Source organism: Typopeltis vanoorti, chromosome 8, assembly GCF_054136105.1.
Source record: "Typopeltis vanoorti isolate ZY-2024b chromosome 8, IOZ_Tvanoo_1.0, whole genome shotgun sequence".
Taxonomy (NCBI): Eukaryota; Metazoa; Arthropoda; class Arachnida; order Uropygi; family Thelyphonidae; genus Typopeltis; species Typopeltis vanoorti.
Window position 1 is genome coordinate 105,476,219 of NC_143556.1, and position 18,743 is coordinate 105,494,961.

At 35.5% G+C, this 18,743-nt stretch overlaps 1 protein-coding gene across 10 annotated transcripts in view; it reads left to right on the top strand.

The window, feature by feature from the left end:
* The window catches only part of LOC150104251 (uncharacterized), a 1,804,220-nt gene that overhangs the window by 554,362 nt on the left and 1,231,115 nt on the right, over positions 1–18,743 (top strand). For all 10 annotated transcript variants that reach the window (XM_090396244.1, XM_090396248.1, XM_090396245.1 and 7 more), the window contains exon 11: positions 7,822–8,019. In XM_090396244.1, the coding sequence (XP_090252370.1) occupies positions 7,822–8,019 (198 nt within the window). The remainder of the gene's footprint in view (positions 1–7,821; positions 8,020–18,743) is intronic.

Below are 18,743 nucleotides of genomic sequence, written 5' to 3' on the forward strand. Positions count from 1 at the left end.
GTTTGTGGCCATTACTATAAAAATATTTTTTTTACATAAAAAAGCATTGCATATTAATTATGTATGTAACTCACCAGAAAATAAATTGCTCAGCTTGAGATTAACACATTTATGATTTTTAATGTGATTTCCTGGCAGAAAACGAAGACAATTTTCAACAATAAACTTTATACAGTAAACAATTGACTTTCATGTGTGGTAAAGGGTATTTCCCCAAACATAAATTCGCTACTTATAACTACATGCGGGATATGGGCAGGCACAAATTTAACGAAGACAAAATTTGATTTTTAAGTCTCACAGTGAAAAACATGATAAAATGAAGGGTTACTACAATTTCCATACCGTGTTTTTATCGAAACCGCGTTGTATAAGTACTGCATTGAACAAGGGTTTCTACAATTTGTAGACTGTGTTATATCGAAACCACATTGTATAAGTACCTCGTTATATGAGGGTTACCCATATTTCCTAATATGGAATCTCTATGAGGATTTTTCTTTCAATGATGGCTACTAATGCCTGCGGTGAACGTTCATTTTCTAAAATGAAATTACTAAAAAATGAATTAAAAACAGCATGGCACAGTCATGATTAAATCACCTAAGTTTAATGATCATTGAACATGAGATTTTACAAAATATTAACTTTGTTGACCTAATACATGATTTTGCCACATCAAAATGTAGTAAGGTCACTTTATAATGTTAGTTTTTCTATGGGGAAGCATGTGGGTGGGAAGGAGTGAATTGTTGTGTTATTTTTGTTTTGAATATCGCCTTCACATCCACCAATGTAATTACTTGGGACTTCAAAATTGATGAGTATCTTATTATTATTATTATCATATGTGATCAAATGTATGTAATGTATGTATCATATGTAATAAAAAAAATATTACTGAACATTAGGAAATGTGATGGGGGGGGGGCCTCACATATCTTTTCCTGTCAGGGGCCCGAGAAGGTGCTGATTCGGCTCTGGATTTCTGACCCTCTATTTGAAAATTCTTCTCTGCTTCCTTGTTGACTACACTTTTCTACAACTTCTAATGGAAAGATGGTCTAACAGCGTGCATGCATCTAAAAACTGCAGTTAAAGTTGCATATTATCCATTAATAATTAATGAATATTCCATGATAAAAGACAAGATCCTGGCTGTAACACTAAAAAAGTACTGTTTAAGAACAGTATTGATTCAAGAAATAATGTGCAGTATTAAGCACACTATATTAGGTGAAAAATTAATCACTAAGAGTTATTTTGTGACTGATTTTTTTAAAATTAATTAATTTATTTATTATTTATTTTTATTTTTTAGAATGAGCTTCATGTGGACTTGTTCCCATGCAGGAAGCCATCTGAATAAAGAATATAAACACATACAATTCACATTGAAATTGAAAACCAGAATACTCTTCTATTTCTGGATGCCCTTGTTACACGTATTCCATAGGCAGTGTATCATTCAGTATCTACTATAATCCTATCCATAAAGGCCAACATATAGACTCTTACTATCATGAACACAAAAATTAGGTGTCAGAAACCGACCAATAAATATTTTGTTTCAATGAGCAAATGAGTGGATTACTTTTTTTTGAGTCTCTTCATGCCACCAATAAGCAGGGAGGTGGTCTCACACTGGGTGATGAAATTCATCTTCCACCTGTAAATAATAGCTGTTGCAAAAATGCTATCGACAACAACAACAAAAAGATCTCTTCCATCTAGAGGTCAAGGACATGAGAAATCCTAGAAATGCAAAAATTGAAAAGATAAGACATTACCTCTAAAATGCTCACATGGTCATTGTTAATTTTTTTTTTTTTTTTTTTTTTTTTTTTTTTTTTTTTTTTTTTTTTTAAATGTTGGGTCCATATATGAGAGGTTGGCTGGTCAACCTATAGTACGTCAGTACTGTATATGGGTAGTAGTTTGTTTGTTTTTAATTGGTTTGTTTTTAAGGTTCCAATATCAGACAGCATGGTATTGAACTTTTGCTTCTCATTAGTCATAAGCAGAAATCTATGGAAACAAAAACACGCAGCTTGGAGTAATTAGTTTACTTATAATTATGAAAATAACACTTGATTTGATGTTTCGACCTCTGTATTGAAATCATCATCAGATAAATGTACATACATGCATCATCAGGAAAATGTACATCCTGTGCATACACAACATATATGCACAGGACACCAGCTACATGACACTACACAAAAGTAAAATAAATCTAAATGCTTTGTTAATTGTTTTATCCTAGCCTGATCTCTGGTGAGAAAAAAAAATGATACACAAATAAATTAATAAAATAAAATTTTTATACATATAAGTATAATAACATACCAATAATAAAGAAAATATAAAAATAACAAAATTTATAGTGAAACTACATTAAACACATCTGTATAGTCTTCTTATATTAAGGTTTTCTTGTGTTGGGGTTCCGCCATTATGTTCTGGATGCTATATAGGTTCCGGATGGGTCTTTCAGATTCTTGGGATTACTAATCCATTATTCTTGTTAAAATTCAGATGATATTTCAGCATTGCACAAGAAGTCAATCCAGGCATCATGCCCAGAGGAGCAGCCAATCACAAACCAGCAAAGTAAGGAGCAACCAACCACCAAACAGAACATGACCAAGTTATCAACACATCCAGCCACAACTTTACTGATGGAGAACTCTTGCTTCTTCAAAAAGGCTTAAACTATGTTATGATCAGTAAACAAAGTACAGTTCGTATAGCTTATTGAAAGAGGTCTGAAATCCTTCCCTTCCAAATAGCTTATAAAATACAGAAGGACCAACATCCAACCTACTTAATTTTAATAAACAACAAAGTTGCAATTTAACCAAATCAAAAAATTGAATAATTTCTACACCTGTAAAAAGAAGGTATGGCTATGGGCTCTTCCCCCCCCCCCCCCCCCCCCCGATAACTTTTGCATGCAAGACTTCAAGCAACATTCTCTAGCAACAAAAAAATAAAAAAAAATGTATTTTTTTATTTTATGCTTTGCATCTAATTAAAACAGTCGATGTTTTCATAGAAGACTTTAGAATCTCATAGATTATATTATTATTATTATTATTTCAGCATGGGATTTTTATTGGAATCAGAATACAAATAGAACTGTAGAACTAATGTTATCTTGAGCATCTCCATAGAATCAGACTGATCATGAGAGGTTGCAATAACCATTATTCACACAATACATAGCATATCTCTCATTCACTGACAAACTACTTATGATCATCTCTGGCAATCCAGTTCACCATTCACAATCCTCCCAGAAAAAATCCAGATACTAACACCTGTGTTAACTATATCCTTATATAATTTTACATGGTGACTCCTTGTTTTCTCTCTCTCTCTCTCTCTGTCCCCCTCCATTCCACTCCTATATTAAAAAAAAAGTTTGTCCTAAATCCTATAAAACCACTTTAATAATTTAAAACTTTCTGTCATATAGAAACCTCATGGAGAGCATTTTGTACACTTGCATCAGTCTTGTTCACTCTCCTCTGGATCATCTTTACTGCTTCCTCATTCTCCCATTGAATCTAAGAGACTAGATCTATGCACAGTAGTACATACTAGTCTTAATAAAGCCTTATAAAAGGGAATAATAACCTTCCCATCCTTGCATGTCAGTGCACCTTCAACCAAGTAATCTGATGTGATATTTTGGCCACCTTTGCAATATGTTCTCTAAACTTCAACTCCCCATCCACAGTCATTTCATCAATTTCTTTGCATTTTATGTCCATTACCATAGTATACAACTTGTGATATCATCATCCCAAAGTGCATGACATTTTGCTTGGCCATGTTGAAATGGTAGCCAATTATCTTATGTCTATACAGCCAGTCTGTTTGTCATACTACAGGATCTCTACATCCTCTTCATTGACTATTGCTCTTCTTGGCTTTCTATCATTGGCAAACAATGAATATTCCCCTTAAATAATTTTTGACATTATAATGTTAAAATTAAATAACAACATAGTACAGCAATCCCTCGATTAATGTGCCTAATGTGTTCTTTAAAATGGGAATCTTAATCAAAAACACACTAATCAAATATAAGAACCTATTGGAAAAAGCATAATTCAATCCTCAAATTTCTTTTTTTGACTCTTATTTTTTTTTTATAAAAGAATTAGGGAAAGTCTCAGGGCCCCATTAAAGGAAAACAATGAAGCTGAAAGACAATAAAACATATTCAGAATATAAATTTATTATTCTACTTCTTAACAAAGAATTGAACTAACGTAGTTTGCTGGGCATTCTGTTTCTTTTTTCATACAACTGACGGTATGGCCCTATTGCCTCTATTCTTGTGCAAATATTACCACTTCTCTCTCTCTCTCTCTCTCTCTCTCTTCATCAGGGTCAGCCTCTAAGCATTGCTTCTTAAAAACTTCAATTGTATGAAAAATATTTTCAAATTGTTTCTGTGAAATCTCTTTTGGCTGACTGTCAGTGGTTAAATTTTCTTCATATGTTTCAGGATCTTCCTACTGTGCATCTAAATTTAGCAGGTCAGAATCACTCAATTCGTCAGAACGAGATTTAATTAACTCTTGGACATTATCATTGTCAATCTCATCAAAACCCAGTTCACGCCCAGTGTTGGTAATTTCCTCAACAACATTATCCATTTCATTTGAAAAAGCCTCTAAAATCATTTGCACAATGTGGAAGAATGTGCTTCCAAATGGCTCACATATTGCTAGCAGTAATTTCATTTGACTCTGCGACTTTATAACCAGGCCAAGATTTCTCTGATTTGCCCAGAAAAGTCTTGGAAGGCATTCACTTCCAAAAAAGGCTGGTTTCATCGACAGTAAATATTTGTTGGTCACAAGAGCCCTTCCACAATTTTCTTCAAAATCTCTGGATAATTTGTGGCTAACTCCTTATCTGTACTTGCAGCTTTGCCTGTGATTCGAACATTATGTAGGCATTTCTCTTTTTGAAATGCTCAAACCACCCTTTTCCATCATTGATTCTTCTAAGTAATTCTTCTTTTCCATCATTGATAGCCCTTTCTTTCAAGATTGCAAAGCGACAATGCTTTTGATTTAATAAGGTCAGTGCTTAGTGGGATCCATTTTTGGTTTACAATCTTCGATCCATGTAGAAAGAAGTCTCTCTAATGCAATCATTATAATACTTTGATTTCGAGTGGTCTGCATGCATGATGAACTTGAAGCAGACTTACCTTTCTCTTTGTATTTAGAAAATTGCTCTTACAGTTGATTTGCCCATTTTGTGTTCTTGTCCTATCTTTGCTCTGGACTCACCTTGTTAATTTTTCTTTATTCTTTCAAGTTTTCCTTCCAATGAGATTACTTTTCAAATCTTTATCACATTTCCACTTTTTTGCTCACTAATTCTTTTACTCATGATTAAAGGTTGGGAAAATACTTAAAATAAAAAAGTAAGGAAAACAATTGCAAAAGGGGTACGAGATATGATCAGGAAATGCTATGTAATTAACAGATGACATAAATTTTGGTGGTGAATTTGTAACATAGTATTCATGGAAATAGTGTAATATGCCATAAAAAAATGACTTTGTAAAATGTTTTAAATCGATAAAATTATTTCATTCTGGTGAGTCATTTTTTTTAAATAGTTAGCCATAAAAAATGTATAGATAGAAAATTTTTTAAATTTGTAATATTTATTTTTAAGATGTATTCGAATTTTAAAGGTGCATTAATTGCATTTGGGTATAGAAAAAAAAAATGACACACTAATTGAAAACGCACTAATTGGAGACGCATTAATCGAGGGATTGCTGTATGGAGCTCTGTGGTACTCTACTAGCCAAGCACCTTCTCCTGGATTCATTTCTCCCATATACTGTGCATTGAAATTCATCAGTAAACCACCTTATTCAAATCTGCTCCATGTCTATACCCATTTGCTCTAGTTAACATAGCAGAGCTCCATGTGTTATCCTATCAAATTCCTTTGCTAAGTCCAACAGTATCCTTTATTCAACTCAATTTTCAGTTTATTATAAAAAGTGAGCAAACTATGCTGCCCCATAGTGAATATTCAATTGTTGTTCTCCATACTCCCGAAATCTACCTTTTGCCAACTTATCTGATACATTAGCCAGAGATACTGATTGGCCTATAATTTGTTACCTCTGTCTTATAGTCTCCTTTATGCAGTGGAAGTATTTTGCCCCTCCCTTGGCACCTTCCTATAACTTATACCTAAATTAAATAGTTTGATTAGAGCTATTTAATTGCAATAATTTAAGTGTAATAGAACTGCCATTCCATTGCATATAGATATGGCTAACTGCATGGCCATATTTGCACTTCAATCCCTTAGGCAATATTGCAAGCACCTCCAATTAATCTACCTATGTTCTGACATCAGTCAGTGTCACATCTTTAACTGCACTATCTTCCCCCTTTTATTATTATTCTAGCATGAGGCTTTGTCCTATCTGGAACACAAATAGAAGTATAGAATAATTGAGTATAATAATTAAGAAATAATTATTACACTGAAGTATAGAGTATCTCATGATAATTTGATAATCAAGCTAGAGCAGATGGGGTTGGATATTAGATTAGTGCATTGGATTGGAGACTAGCTATCTGATAGGTATGAACAAGTTGTGTATGGGGAAGAGCAATATCCAGAAAAAGGAAAGTCACTAGTGGAGTGCCTCGGGGGGGTCTGTTTTAGGGCCATTACTGTTTAACTTGTATATTAATGACATTGGCGAAGATTTTGATGGAGATATTCAGTTGTTTGCAGATGATTCAAAGTTGGGACAAACCACGAATAGTAGTGAAGATGTTGTGGCTTACGAGAAGACTTGAATAAATTGAGTGATTGTGCACAGAAATGGGGATGCGAGTTCAATGTTGCAACATGTAAGGTTTTTAAATTTGGAAAACAAAGATGGGATGCAGAATTTATGCTTGGTGAGGATATATTGTTGGAGGTGGAAGAAATAAGAGATCTGGGGGTGAATGTGGATAAGGATCTGAAATTTAGGGCCACATAGCCAAAATTGTGAAGACAACACAAAGGCTTCTGGGAATGATGCGGAGGACACTGACATGTAGAAGTAGGGAGATTCTTGTTCCGTTGTATAAGGCTTTGATTAGGCCACACATGGACTATTGTGACCAGATTTGGTCACCTGGTTTTCAGAATGATGAAGAGATGTTGGAAAGGGTCCAAAGGCGATTGACTAAAGTAGTTTCTGACCTCTGGAATGTCGAGTATGAGGAAAGATTGAGAAGATGCAATTTACAGAGTCTGGTGGACAGGAGGAAGAGGGGAGATATGATAGAGACGTACAAGTTGGTAAGGGGTTGTTATAGGATCAATGCTGGAGAAGTTCTACAGAAAATAGTGAGAGATCGGGGGAGAACCAGAGGTCATCCCTTGAAACTGTATAAAGAGGGAGTGAGTAGGGGAGGAGTGAGAGGCAGGTTTTTTTTCGTGCAGAGTTGTAAATGATTGGAATGCCTTTCCTGAGAGTGTGGTGTCTGCAAGGAGTTTGAATGTGTTCACAGCACGGTATGATGAGCTGTGTGTGTGATAAAAGGACCTCCCAGATGATTCTTTGACTCCATGAGGTCTTGGGGTAATAATAATAATAATTATTATTATTATTTAAGACAATTAAGAAATAATTAAATAGAATAATAATTAAGAAAAAGTAAGTGATTAATATAAGTTTTTATATTAATATTTATGATAAGTTTTAATATTTTCCTGGATATGCTTATAAATATCCTATAATTTGACACCTTTCTCTTTCAGTCGGGTTTAACTCCACTTCATGTAGCATCATTTATGGGGGGTATGAATATTGTTATTTATTTAATACAACATGGAGCTAATCCTGATATTCCAACAGTCAGAGGCGAAACCCCACTTCATCTTGCTGCCAGAGCCAACCAAACTGATATAATCCGTATTCTTTTAAGGAATGGTGCTCATGTTGATGCCAAAGCAAGAGTAAGAATTATTTTATATATATTTTTTATTAAATATGATATTGTTCTGTTTTAATTACTAGTGAAGCTTTTTGAAATATTTTAAGTAATGTCAACAATTTCAGTCTTTTTTACAAATCTAGTTGTCTCACAAAAAAAAAAAAAAAATCTTGATTTTTTTAATATGACACACATCCAAGAAGAGTTCTAAATGTACAGCATATTAGGTGGATTTTTCCATTCATTTTATGTATATTTCTTCTTTTTTTTTTACCTAATCCAGAAACCCTCCTCTAGAGATTAAATGTGGATTCCCCCCACATTACTTTAGGCCTCCAATATTTGGAACACTGGCCTTACACCAGGCAGTGACATCACCCACCTAAAGACAATTGCTAACAGCCATGTCCATGGTGGGATTTGAACCTGCAGTTTGTAGGTTGGCACAGAATCACCAAGGTTCTGTCAGTAATGGATAATCATGTGTTGTCAGTGAACTAATATTAGAGATGATGTGCACAGTGTATGCAGTGTTGATTAGCCATATATAGTCAATCCTTGACTTATTACATATGCAAGTTACGATGGCCATCCAATTAACATGGTCACTAATTACCACTTCACTCTTCCAACTCATGGACTAGTGTTATTTCTGTCTTCAAAGTATATTATTTAAGAAATGTGTTTGCTCAGGCTATTGCTGTTACCAAGGCTGAGAAACAAATCTTCAGAGATTTTAGGAAAGAATATAATATCTTGTGTTGTACAAAGAAAGTAGTGTAGAACAGTGAGGTAAAAGTGGAGTGCATGAATACTGTTTGGAAGAAGCTGCTCAAAATATATATTCAAAAATGCACAGGATTTTACACAGCCTTATAAGAGATTGATGACAAGATATTGCTGCTAGCTAAAGATTTGGAGATCAATAGTGAAGATGTAGAGTTGTTAGTGGAAGCTGCGGAAGAAGAACTCTCGAATGAAGACTTTATAGAGCAAGAAGTATAGAAAGTTGCACAAGAAGACAAGCTTAAAAAACATTGAAAACGGCAGAGGCATTGCTTCTGTTAAGAGGGTTATTTCGTTGTTTGAAGAAATGAACCCCAATGTCCAGAGATTTAGGGAAGTAGACAGAATGATGCAAGCTGCAGTTGTTTGCAACAGAGAAATTATGGTGAAAACAAAAGTCACCGTGCAGACAGAGTTAGATACAATGTATAAATTTTTAAAGAACTCCACTCCTACTATCACCTCATCCCTTGAAGATGAGTCTAGAACCAGTCGTCTTCAAATTTGAGACACCCGAGGAACCCTTTTCAGTGAGAAAATCATTGAAAACCCATTAATAAATAGATTTCATGTAATTCATTTTATTTGAACAGAATGTTACAATTCATGTTCTTCATCTTCTTTATCAGCCATTTTATTATTACTATTAATTGCATGGGCATCTCCATGGAGTTCTAAACTATATATCGTATCTCTCCTTGAAACCATTAAGAGACAAGCACAAACAGCTGACTCGGGCAACCTATTTCATTCATTCACCAATCCAAGTGAAAAATCTAATCCTCATGTCCTTGCTAACCACATTCTTACCCAATTTCCAGGAAAAACCTCTTCTCAAAATCCCTTTAGCCAAGTACTGAAATAAACCACATACAGCATCCTCCATATTCAATAGAGTTGGTTCTCTTCATCCCAACCAATTTTAAATTATAAAAGGCCACAGACTTAATAATATCAAAGCCACACTAAACAAAATTTGAAGACACTTTTGGTCATAAAAAACGAATTTTCAGTTGAGCTGGATTAAGTTTGTAGAAATTATGAACGAAGTAGCTATGAAGCACTATTTTATCTGTTAATTGTGTGTTCTGTTAATTGTGTTAAATGTTGTAGAAATTATGAACGAAGTAGCTATGAAGCACTATTTTATCTGTTAATTGTGTGTTCCTTCGCCATGTATCTGTTTTGCAAGATTAGAAACTGAAATTTCTGGTAGGAAAAACCTTGACATTACATGGGACTGGGTGACCCACCTCTAGTTGAAAATTCTTTATAAATGTTTCCTGCATCCTAGAAAGAATTTGAATCCAGGTGTTTCCAATAGAAATGTTTTCTATAGAAATAACATGACGCTGTATATGTTGCAATTTAATACAGTGTGAACTGAAACCATTTATAAATATATTAATAAACACATTTATAACTTTGTAACTAAATAATAATAAATTTACTGAATACGTGCAAATTAATTTTCCTGTAATGATTAACAAATTATATGAAAAATCATACTTCAGTTTAATGACTTGGACGTTCTTGTTTTTTAGGATAAAGAAAATCAGTGTTCAGGCTTATTGATAGGACAGTTGCAAGTACATTTCTGGTTTTGCATTGATTTTATTCCTGTATTAAATTTGTCGCTGTATATGTGGAAAAAGCCTTTTTGCATAAATAAGTTGAGATAAAGGCATAAGCATCTTTATTGCATGATCAGACACTTAGGATATTCAGTGTAAATTTGCAACCAAAAATTAAGAATTTCTTCCTGTTGGTACTTAATTTTTAAACTTGAATCTGTAGATATATCAATTAATTGTTAATTGATAAATTTTCACTTTGATAATGATTAAATGGATTTTTAATCCAGTCATATGATTCTGTTTCTGCTGTAAAATATTATCTAATAGTCTTTTGAAGATTCAAGAGATGCTCTATTATGTATTCTTAAACAATTTTATGAAGATTCAGATCATTTTGCATCAAGAAGTCACTTAGTTTTTCAAAACAGTTATTATTATTATCATCGCATCTAGGAGGTCTCTTTGTCAAGCAGATAACTCATCGTACCACACCTTAAACACGTTAAAATTCTCTGCACACACCACATTCTCAGGCAAGGCATTCCAATCATTCACAACTCTGCATGCAAAAAACCTGCTTCTCACTCCCTTGTTCACACCCTTCTTATACAGCTTCCAGGGATGACCTCTGGTGCTCTGCAGATCTCCCACCATTTTACAAAAAACCTCTTTAACATTGATCCTATAACAACCCCTTACCAACTTGTACATCTCTATGATATCACCCCTTTTAATCCTATCCACTAGACTCTGTAAATTGCATCTTCTCAAAATTACTCATATTCACCATTCCAGAGATCAGAAACTTCCTTAGTCAGTTGCCTCTACACTTTGTTCAACAGCTCTTTGAAAAACAGGTGACCAAATCTGTGCACAGTAGTCCATGTGTGGCCTAATCAGAGCCTTATATACAACGGAACAAGAATCTTCTTACTTTTACAAGTCAATGTCCTCTGTATCATTCCCAGAATTTGTTGTGTTGTCCCCAAAATTGTGGGGACAACACAATGTCTCCTCCAAATTTTAGATCCTTATCCACCATCACATCAAGATCTCTTATTTCCTCCATCTCCAACAACAATATATCTCCACCAAGCATAAATTCTACATCTTCTTTTTAATTCCCAAATTTTAAAATCTTACACTTTGCAACAATAAATCGTCATCCCCAGTCCTATGCCCATTCAATCAATCTGTTCAATGGGCATAGGACGGGGAATGATGGGAGATTCTTTTTCCATTGTGTAAGGCTCTGATTAGGCCACAACTTTGCATCATCTGCAAACAACTGAATATCCAATAAACCTATAGGTTAATCAGCATTAGCCTTAAAACAGACCTCTGAGGCCCACCACTAGTGACTATCCTCTCACGAGATCTTGCTCTCCCATACACAACTTGCTGATAGCTATCAGATAGCCAATCTCCAATCCAATGCAATAGTGTGTAGTATCCAACCTCATATACTATCAACATGTCATGTATCAATCTCTTAAAAGCCTTCCCAAAATCTTAATATACTACTCTGTATCCATCTCCTTTGTCCAATGAAACTATCACCTTATTGTAATAAGTAAGTAGATTACTAAAACATCACATCTGTTTAGCAAACCCATGCTGTCTATCAAACTGGTGAGAACCATCATCCAGATGATGGTTCTCACCAGTCCCCTCCAACACTTTAACTATAACAACGGACATATAGATAGCCCTATAATTTGATTCTTGACTTCCTTCCACTCCTTCGGAACTTGACCCTGTGCAAGACTCATACTAAACAAATATGTCAAGACAGATGCTAACTCCCTAGCTCATTTTTTCAAAATACATGGTGATATATTATCAAGTACCACAGCCCTGTTAACATCAAGTTTGCTTAATTCCTCATATACCTCTTGCTCACTTACAGTCAGTCAGTCTCTCCTCCTCATCAACTGCTCTCAAACTGTCCATGATATCATATTCACAAGAACGAAACATCTTTATGAACTGGTCATTAAATATCTCAACTATATTTTTTGCAACAGTTGTTCTTATACCATTTTCTCCAGTCAGTGTTATCCTTCCATAATCTTTTTTTTTGCTGGCTACATATTGAAATAAATCCCTAGTATTCTTTTTTGGCTTTATCAGCAAACTGTTGCTCATACTTCACTTTTACTATCTTTACAAACCATGTCACGTTCTCTGCCTGTTCTTTGTAATCCTCAGGGAATTGATTATTACCACTCCTCTTATACTGCATCCATAGTGTTCTTCTTCCGTATCGCATGCTTAATCTCTTCATACATCCATTTCACACTTACCATTTTTAACTTTCTGATCCTTGGAATATATTTCGACATTGCTTCTATAGACAGTTCTTGAATTTCAACCAAGCAGCATTGATCTCCTTTCCACCCAACTCTGCACTCCATGCTACACTTGCAAGCTTTCTCTCGAGCTTCTCATATTCACCAGCCTTATAGTTCCATATATACCTTTTCCTTACAGGGGGCTTCAAACTGCTTGTAACCAGGAAAATGGTGGAGGTATGTTGATGACGTTTTTATAATTTGGAGAAACACTAAAAGCACTTTTTGACTTTCTAACAAAGATAAATTCCTTCCATCAGAAAATCAAATTTGCCTTGGAACTCGAGAAGGATAGACAACTACCATTTGTAGATACCTAATCAAAAAACAAGCAGATTGACATATCAGCCTTTAAAGTCTACCGTAAACCAACTCATACTGGACGTTATCTTCACTTCTCGTCTACTCAACACATTTCTCAAAAACTTAGCATCATACACATGCTCACCAGCGTCATATTAGTAGAAAAAGATCTCCAGGACGAATTAACTCATATATCACAGACCCTGGTAAACAACAGTTATCCAAGAAATTTAATTAAAAAGATTCTTCATAGCAACCCCACACAACAACAAATTGACAAGACTCAATATAAATTCTCATTTGCCATCCCTTATGCAGGAACAGTGTCAAAAAAGATTGCCACACTTTTCAAACCTTTTGAAATTAGAGTAACTTTCAAACCGATCAAGATGATCTGATACATATTATGATCACCAAAAGACAGCAATGCCTTCTTCAAATATGCTGGAGTATACAACATCCCTTGCTCTTGTGGTCTAAACTACATAGGTCAGATATCAAGAAGTCAATAAGATTGCATTTCCTTAATATTATTATTATTATTATTATTATTATTATTATGTGACACCTCCAGGGAGTCTAAAGATCATCGAGGGAGGGCACCTACTCTACAACTCTCTGTCTACACCACTCAGTTCAACTACAACGAGCCACAACTACACCAACACCATCTACTGCCTTCCATCACTACCACCACCACCACTAGTATTTTCACAGACAATCAAAAACATCCATGCCTGTGGCTAGATTTGAACCCACAGCCTTTTGGCTTAAGAGTGTATACGCTAACCACTCGGTCAACAAGGCTGGCTAAGAGATGATCCCCTCTCTTTCACTTACTCCCTTCATTCACTTTCCCACGGCATAGACATAGTTTCTTCAATTATTTCTTCTCCATAAATTTTTCTGTGAGCACAGCTTGACTGTACTGGCCATGACCTTTTTTGCACTTTCCTCTGATCTCGTTTGAACCAAAGTAATTGCTAATCAGCATTCATACATAGTTTAGCTCCGAATTGAACCAATTTTGTTCAGTTTGGATCTAAACTGTGTATGGATGTCCAATTATATTAACCATCGAACTTCCTTTAATATATTTGGACCTCATATTATAGACATCAGTGAGACCTGAATATCTGAAGTGGACTTACTAACTAGTATCGAATGCAAAGGGTACAATATTTTAGGAAGAATAGACAAAATAGGAGAGGAGGGGGGCAACATGCTACTAATGATATGAGATGACTTGAATCCAGTTCGAGTTGAAACTTATGACTGCAATACTAGTAACAATTTTTTCATGGTGCAATGAGATTGATTCCATCTCGTGTGAAATGGAGCCTAATAGGATTAAATATATATAGCAGGATGTTATTACAGACCTGCTTGATTGGTTGCTAGTAATGAAGAAATGTATCACCAAATAAATACAATGGATGCAAAAGGAATAATCATAAGAATAAAAATCCTAAGGAGTTCTTTCGATATGTAGCCAGATAAAGAAAGAATGATTATGGAAGGATGACATTGATTGGAGAAAATGGTATAAAGACCGCTGTTGTGGAATGTGTGGTGGAGATACTTAATGAGCAGTTCATACAGGTCTTTCAATCTTGTGAATGTGACTTCATGGAGAGATCGAGAGCAGTAGATGATGGGGAGGAGAAACTGACTGTAAGTGAGCAAGAGGTGTATTGGGAGTTGAGTAAACTAGATGTTAATAAGGCTGATAATATATCTTATATGACTTGTATAATATGTATAATATGACCTGTATAATATAATATAATTGTAAATTGAATAATATGACTTGATAATATATCGCCACATATTCTGAAGGAATGTGCCAGGGAGTTGACACCTGTCTTGACATATTTTTTTCAATATGAGTCTTGCACTCAGTCAAGTCCCTAAGGAGTGGAAGGAGGGCAAGATTGTGCCACTTCATAAAGGAGATGATCAAACTCAAGCATTAAACTATAGGCCTATCTGTGTATCAGGTGTTGTGGTTAAGTTGTTGGAAAAGCTTGTGAGAACTAGGAAATAGAGTTGGATTGACAACAATGGTATCATCTTTGATGGGCAGCATGGATTTGCTAAAGGGAGGTCATGTTTTAGTAATCTGCTTACTTATTACAATAAAGTGACTGCTTCCTTGGACAGAGGAGAAGGATACACAGTGATATACTTGGATTTTGCAAAGTTTTTGATAAAATACTTCATGATAAATTGATAGTCAAACTGGAGCTGATGGGGTTAGATATTAGATTGGTGCATTGGATTGGAGATTGGCTGTCTGATAAGTATCAACAAGTTGTGTATGGTGGAGCGATGTTAAGGAAATGGAATGTCACTAGCGGAGTGCCTCAGGGATCTGTTTTGGGGCCATTACTCTTTAACTTGTATGTTAATGATATAGGTGAAGATTTGGATGGAGATATTCAGTTGTTTGCAGATGATACAAAGTTGGGACGACCATGAAGAGTAGTGAAGATGTTGTGACCTTGCAGGAAGACGTGAATAAATTGAATGATTGGGCACGGATAAGGATCTGAAATTTAGGGGACACATAGCTAAAATTGTGAAGACAACACAAAGGCTTCTGGGAATGATGCAGAGGAACACTGATGTGTAGAAGTAGGGAGATTCTTGTTTCTTTGTATAAGGCTTTGATTAGGCCACACATGGACTATTGTGCCCAGATTTGGTCACCTGGTTTTCAGAAGGATGAAGAGATGTTGGAAAGGGTCCAAAGGCGACTAACTAATGTAGTTTCTGACCTCTGGAATGTCGAGTATGCGGTAAGATTGAGGAGATGCAATTTGCACAGTCTGGTGGACAGGAAGAAGAGGGAGATATGATAGAGACCTACAAGTTGGTAAGGGGTTGTTATAGGATCAATGCTGGAGAAGTTGTACAGAAAATAGTGGGAAATCAGGGGAGAACTAGAAGCCATCCATGGAAACTGTATAAAGAAGGTGTGAGTAGGAGAGTGAGAGGCGTTTTTTTCGTGCAGAGTTGTAAATGATTGGAATGCCTTTGCAGAGTGTGGTGTCTGCAGGGAGCTTGAATGTGTTGAAAGCACGGTATGATGAGCTGTGTGTGATAAAAGGACCTCCAAGATGAGTCTTTGACTCCATGAGGTCTTGGTTAATAATAATAATGAGGGACTTTAAATATCTGAACATTGATTGGGTAGCTGTGAAATCACATGAGAAGAATGAAACTGGATTTATTGAGCTGTTTTGAGACAAATTCCTCAAGCAGAATGTGACAGAAGAAATTGGTTGTTAAAGAGTGTTAGATCTGATTGTAGTGTCAGAGGGTGTTTCAGTTAAAGATGTAACTACTCTGCCTCCTGTTGGTGACAATGATCGTGTGGTTCTCACTTGGAAGAGACAAAGTTTATGAATGTTCCATTCAAAAAAGGTAGCATGCTGAACAGCAAAGCAGGAAATTATGACCACCTTAGGCGTAGTCTGAGTTCTGCACTGGTAGTATCTGTTGTTGGATGGGAAGGATATTGACAGTACATAGGAAGTGTTGAAAAAATTCGTAAATTTTGCGATATCAGAATGTGTCCTTAGAGTTCGAAAAATAGAGTAGAAGTGAAATGGATGTGTAAACTAATAAGCAAGAGATTCATGAGAAAAAGATGATGTGCAAGCTGCCTGTGCATAAGGATGGTGTCAGTTATAATAATTATAAGGCAGCATGCGAGAACAGTCGTGCGAAAGAAACTTTCCATACAACACTTTTCTCGCAGCATGCGAGAAAAGTGTTGTATGGAAAGTTAAGTCTGAGTATGAAAAACAACTGACTCTGCAAGTTAAAGACATCCTATAAGAATTATATCTTTATTCTGCAAATAAAAGAAAGAATGAATCTGAAAGAATAACTACTGAATGGAGATGGTAGGCTGGTGACTGACACAGAAATGATTCTTCAAATAATGAGTAGCCATTTTGCTAAACGCTATCAACATGGTATATGCAACATTGAACTCACCACTACCTCTTCACTTTATGAGGAAACTTGTGTATGTGGAGGAAGTACTAGAGCTCTTGCACAAACTGAATAAGAATTCTTTGATAGGAACTGATGGGATATCAGCACAGATGCTAAATGTGTATTCAGTTGAACTGACTATTCCTTTGACCAGACTATATAATTTGAGTCTCTGAACAGGGAAGATTCCACAAGATTGGAAAGAATGTCTGATAATCCCTTTGCACATTGGTGGTGCAAAGTATCAACTATCGACCAATCAGTAACTCAGGAGTGGGGAAGATTTAGCAACTTGCTCTTATTTTATAATAATGTTACCACTAAGTTAAACCGGAATATATACACCATGATACTTTTAGATTTTACTATGGCTTTTGACAGAATACAGCATGAAAGGCTGTTGCATAAATTGAAGAATATGGGTTTGAATTATAAAATATGTATAACTGAGAGGAGACCTCCACATAGCCTTTAAAGGAATGCGGAGAAACGACCAGGGCTCTGACCTAATGTCCAATCCTCACCTTCTCGTGGTGCACCCTGTTGGGTATCTACTTTGATACTGAACGAACGAGGATGGGCTGGCAATTTGGGATTTAGCCGACCAAATTGTATTCTTATTGGTTAAACCAAAATAAAAAATGATGGTATAGCATGACAAAATTTCATGCCGGCTGGGGCGCCGCCCGGTTAAACAAGGCCCCCGTTGTTTTCGCCAGGGAACCAGGGCGAACAGCGAAAAGTCAGCTACTGGAACAAATCTGAAAACAAACCCCAACTCAACATCACCAGTGTTAAAGATCGGTACTATCAACGTAAGAAGCCTGAATGGCAAAGAAATGGAGCTAGTGAGGAATTAGATAAGTACCAGATCGACATAATAGGGGTGACTGAAACAAAAAAGACCAAAACTGGTGAGATCTTTCTGAGCAATAAATACAAAATGTTATATTCAGGCAATGACAATCAAGGAAAAGAAGGAGTAGCCATAGTATTCAACACAAAATACGAGGCTAATCTTCTTGAATGGCAGTCAGTCTCAAGTAGAGTAATGTGGGCAAATATGAGAATGGGGAACTGGACAATGAGACTTATTTGTGCCTATGGTCCCACAGAAGGTTCTACTAAGGTAGAAGTGGAGGAATTTTTTGAGGCTTTAGAAAAAGCAACTGACACAATGAAAAAGGAAAAGTTGGTCCTTGTTGGGGATCTAAATAGTAGAGTAGGAAATGATTGTGAGACATACAAAAATATTTTGGGAAAATTTGGAGAAAAGAGCAAAGCTAATAATAATGGCAAATATCTGTTGGATTTCTGCTCAGGACATGGACTGGTTATTACTAACACCATGTTCCAACATAAAAATGTGCACAAATTCACATGGAGAGAAGAGGCTAGGAATAAGAAAAGTCTCATTGACTATGTTATTGTTGATAGTGATGTTTTCTCCCTGGTGCAGGACACCAGAGTGTACAGAGGATTTGAAATTGGAAGTGATCACTATTTAGTCTTGAGCAGGATAAAATTGAATTTCATATTGAAAAGAATAACATGTAAGAAAGTTTTAAAGCGAATAAAAGTTGAGCAGCTCTCAGATGTGAACTGTAGACTAAAATACAGAAATATTATTGAAAAGAAAATGAAAGAGTTTGAGAACAGGAATCAAACCTTGGAGATTCAGTGGCAAACTCTGAAGGAAACATTGATTGATTCTGCCA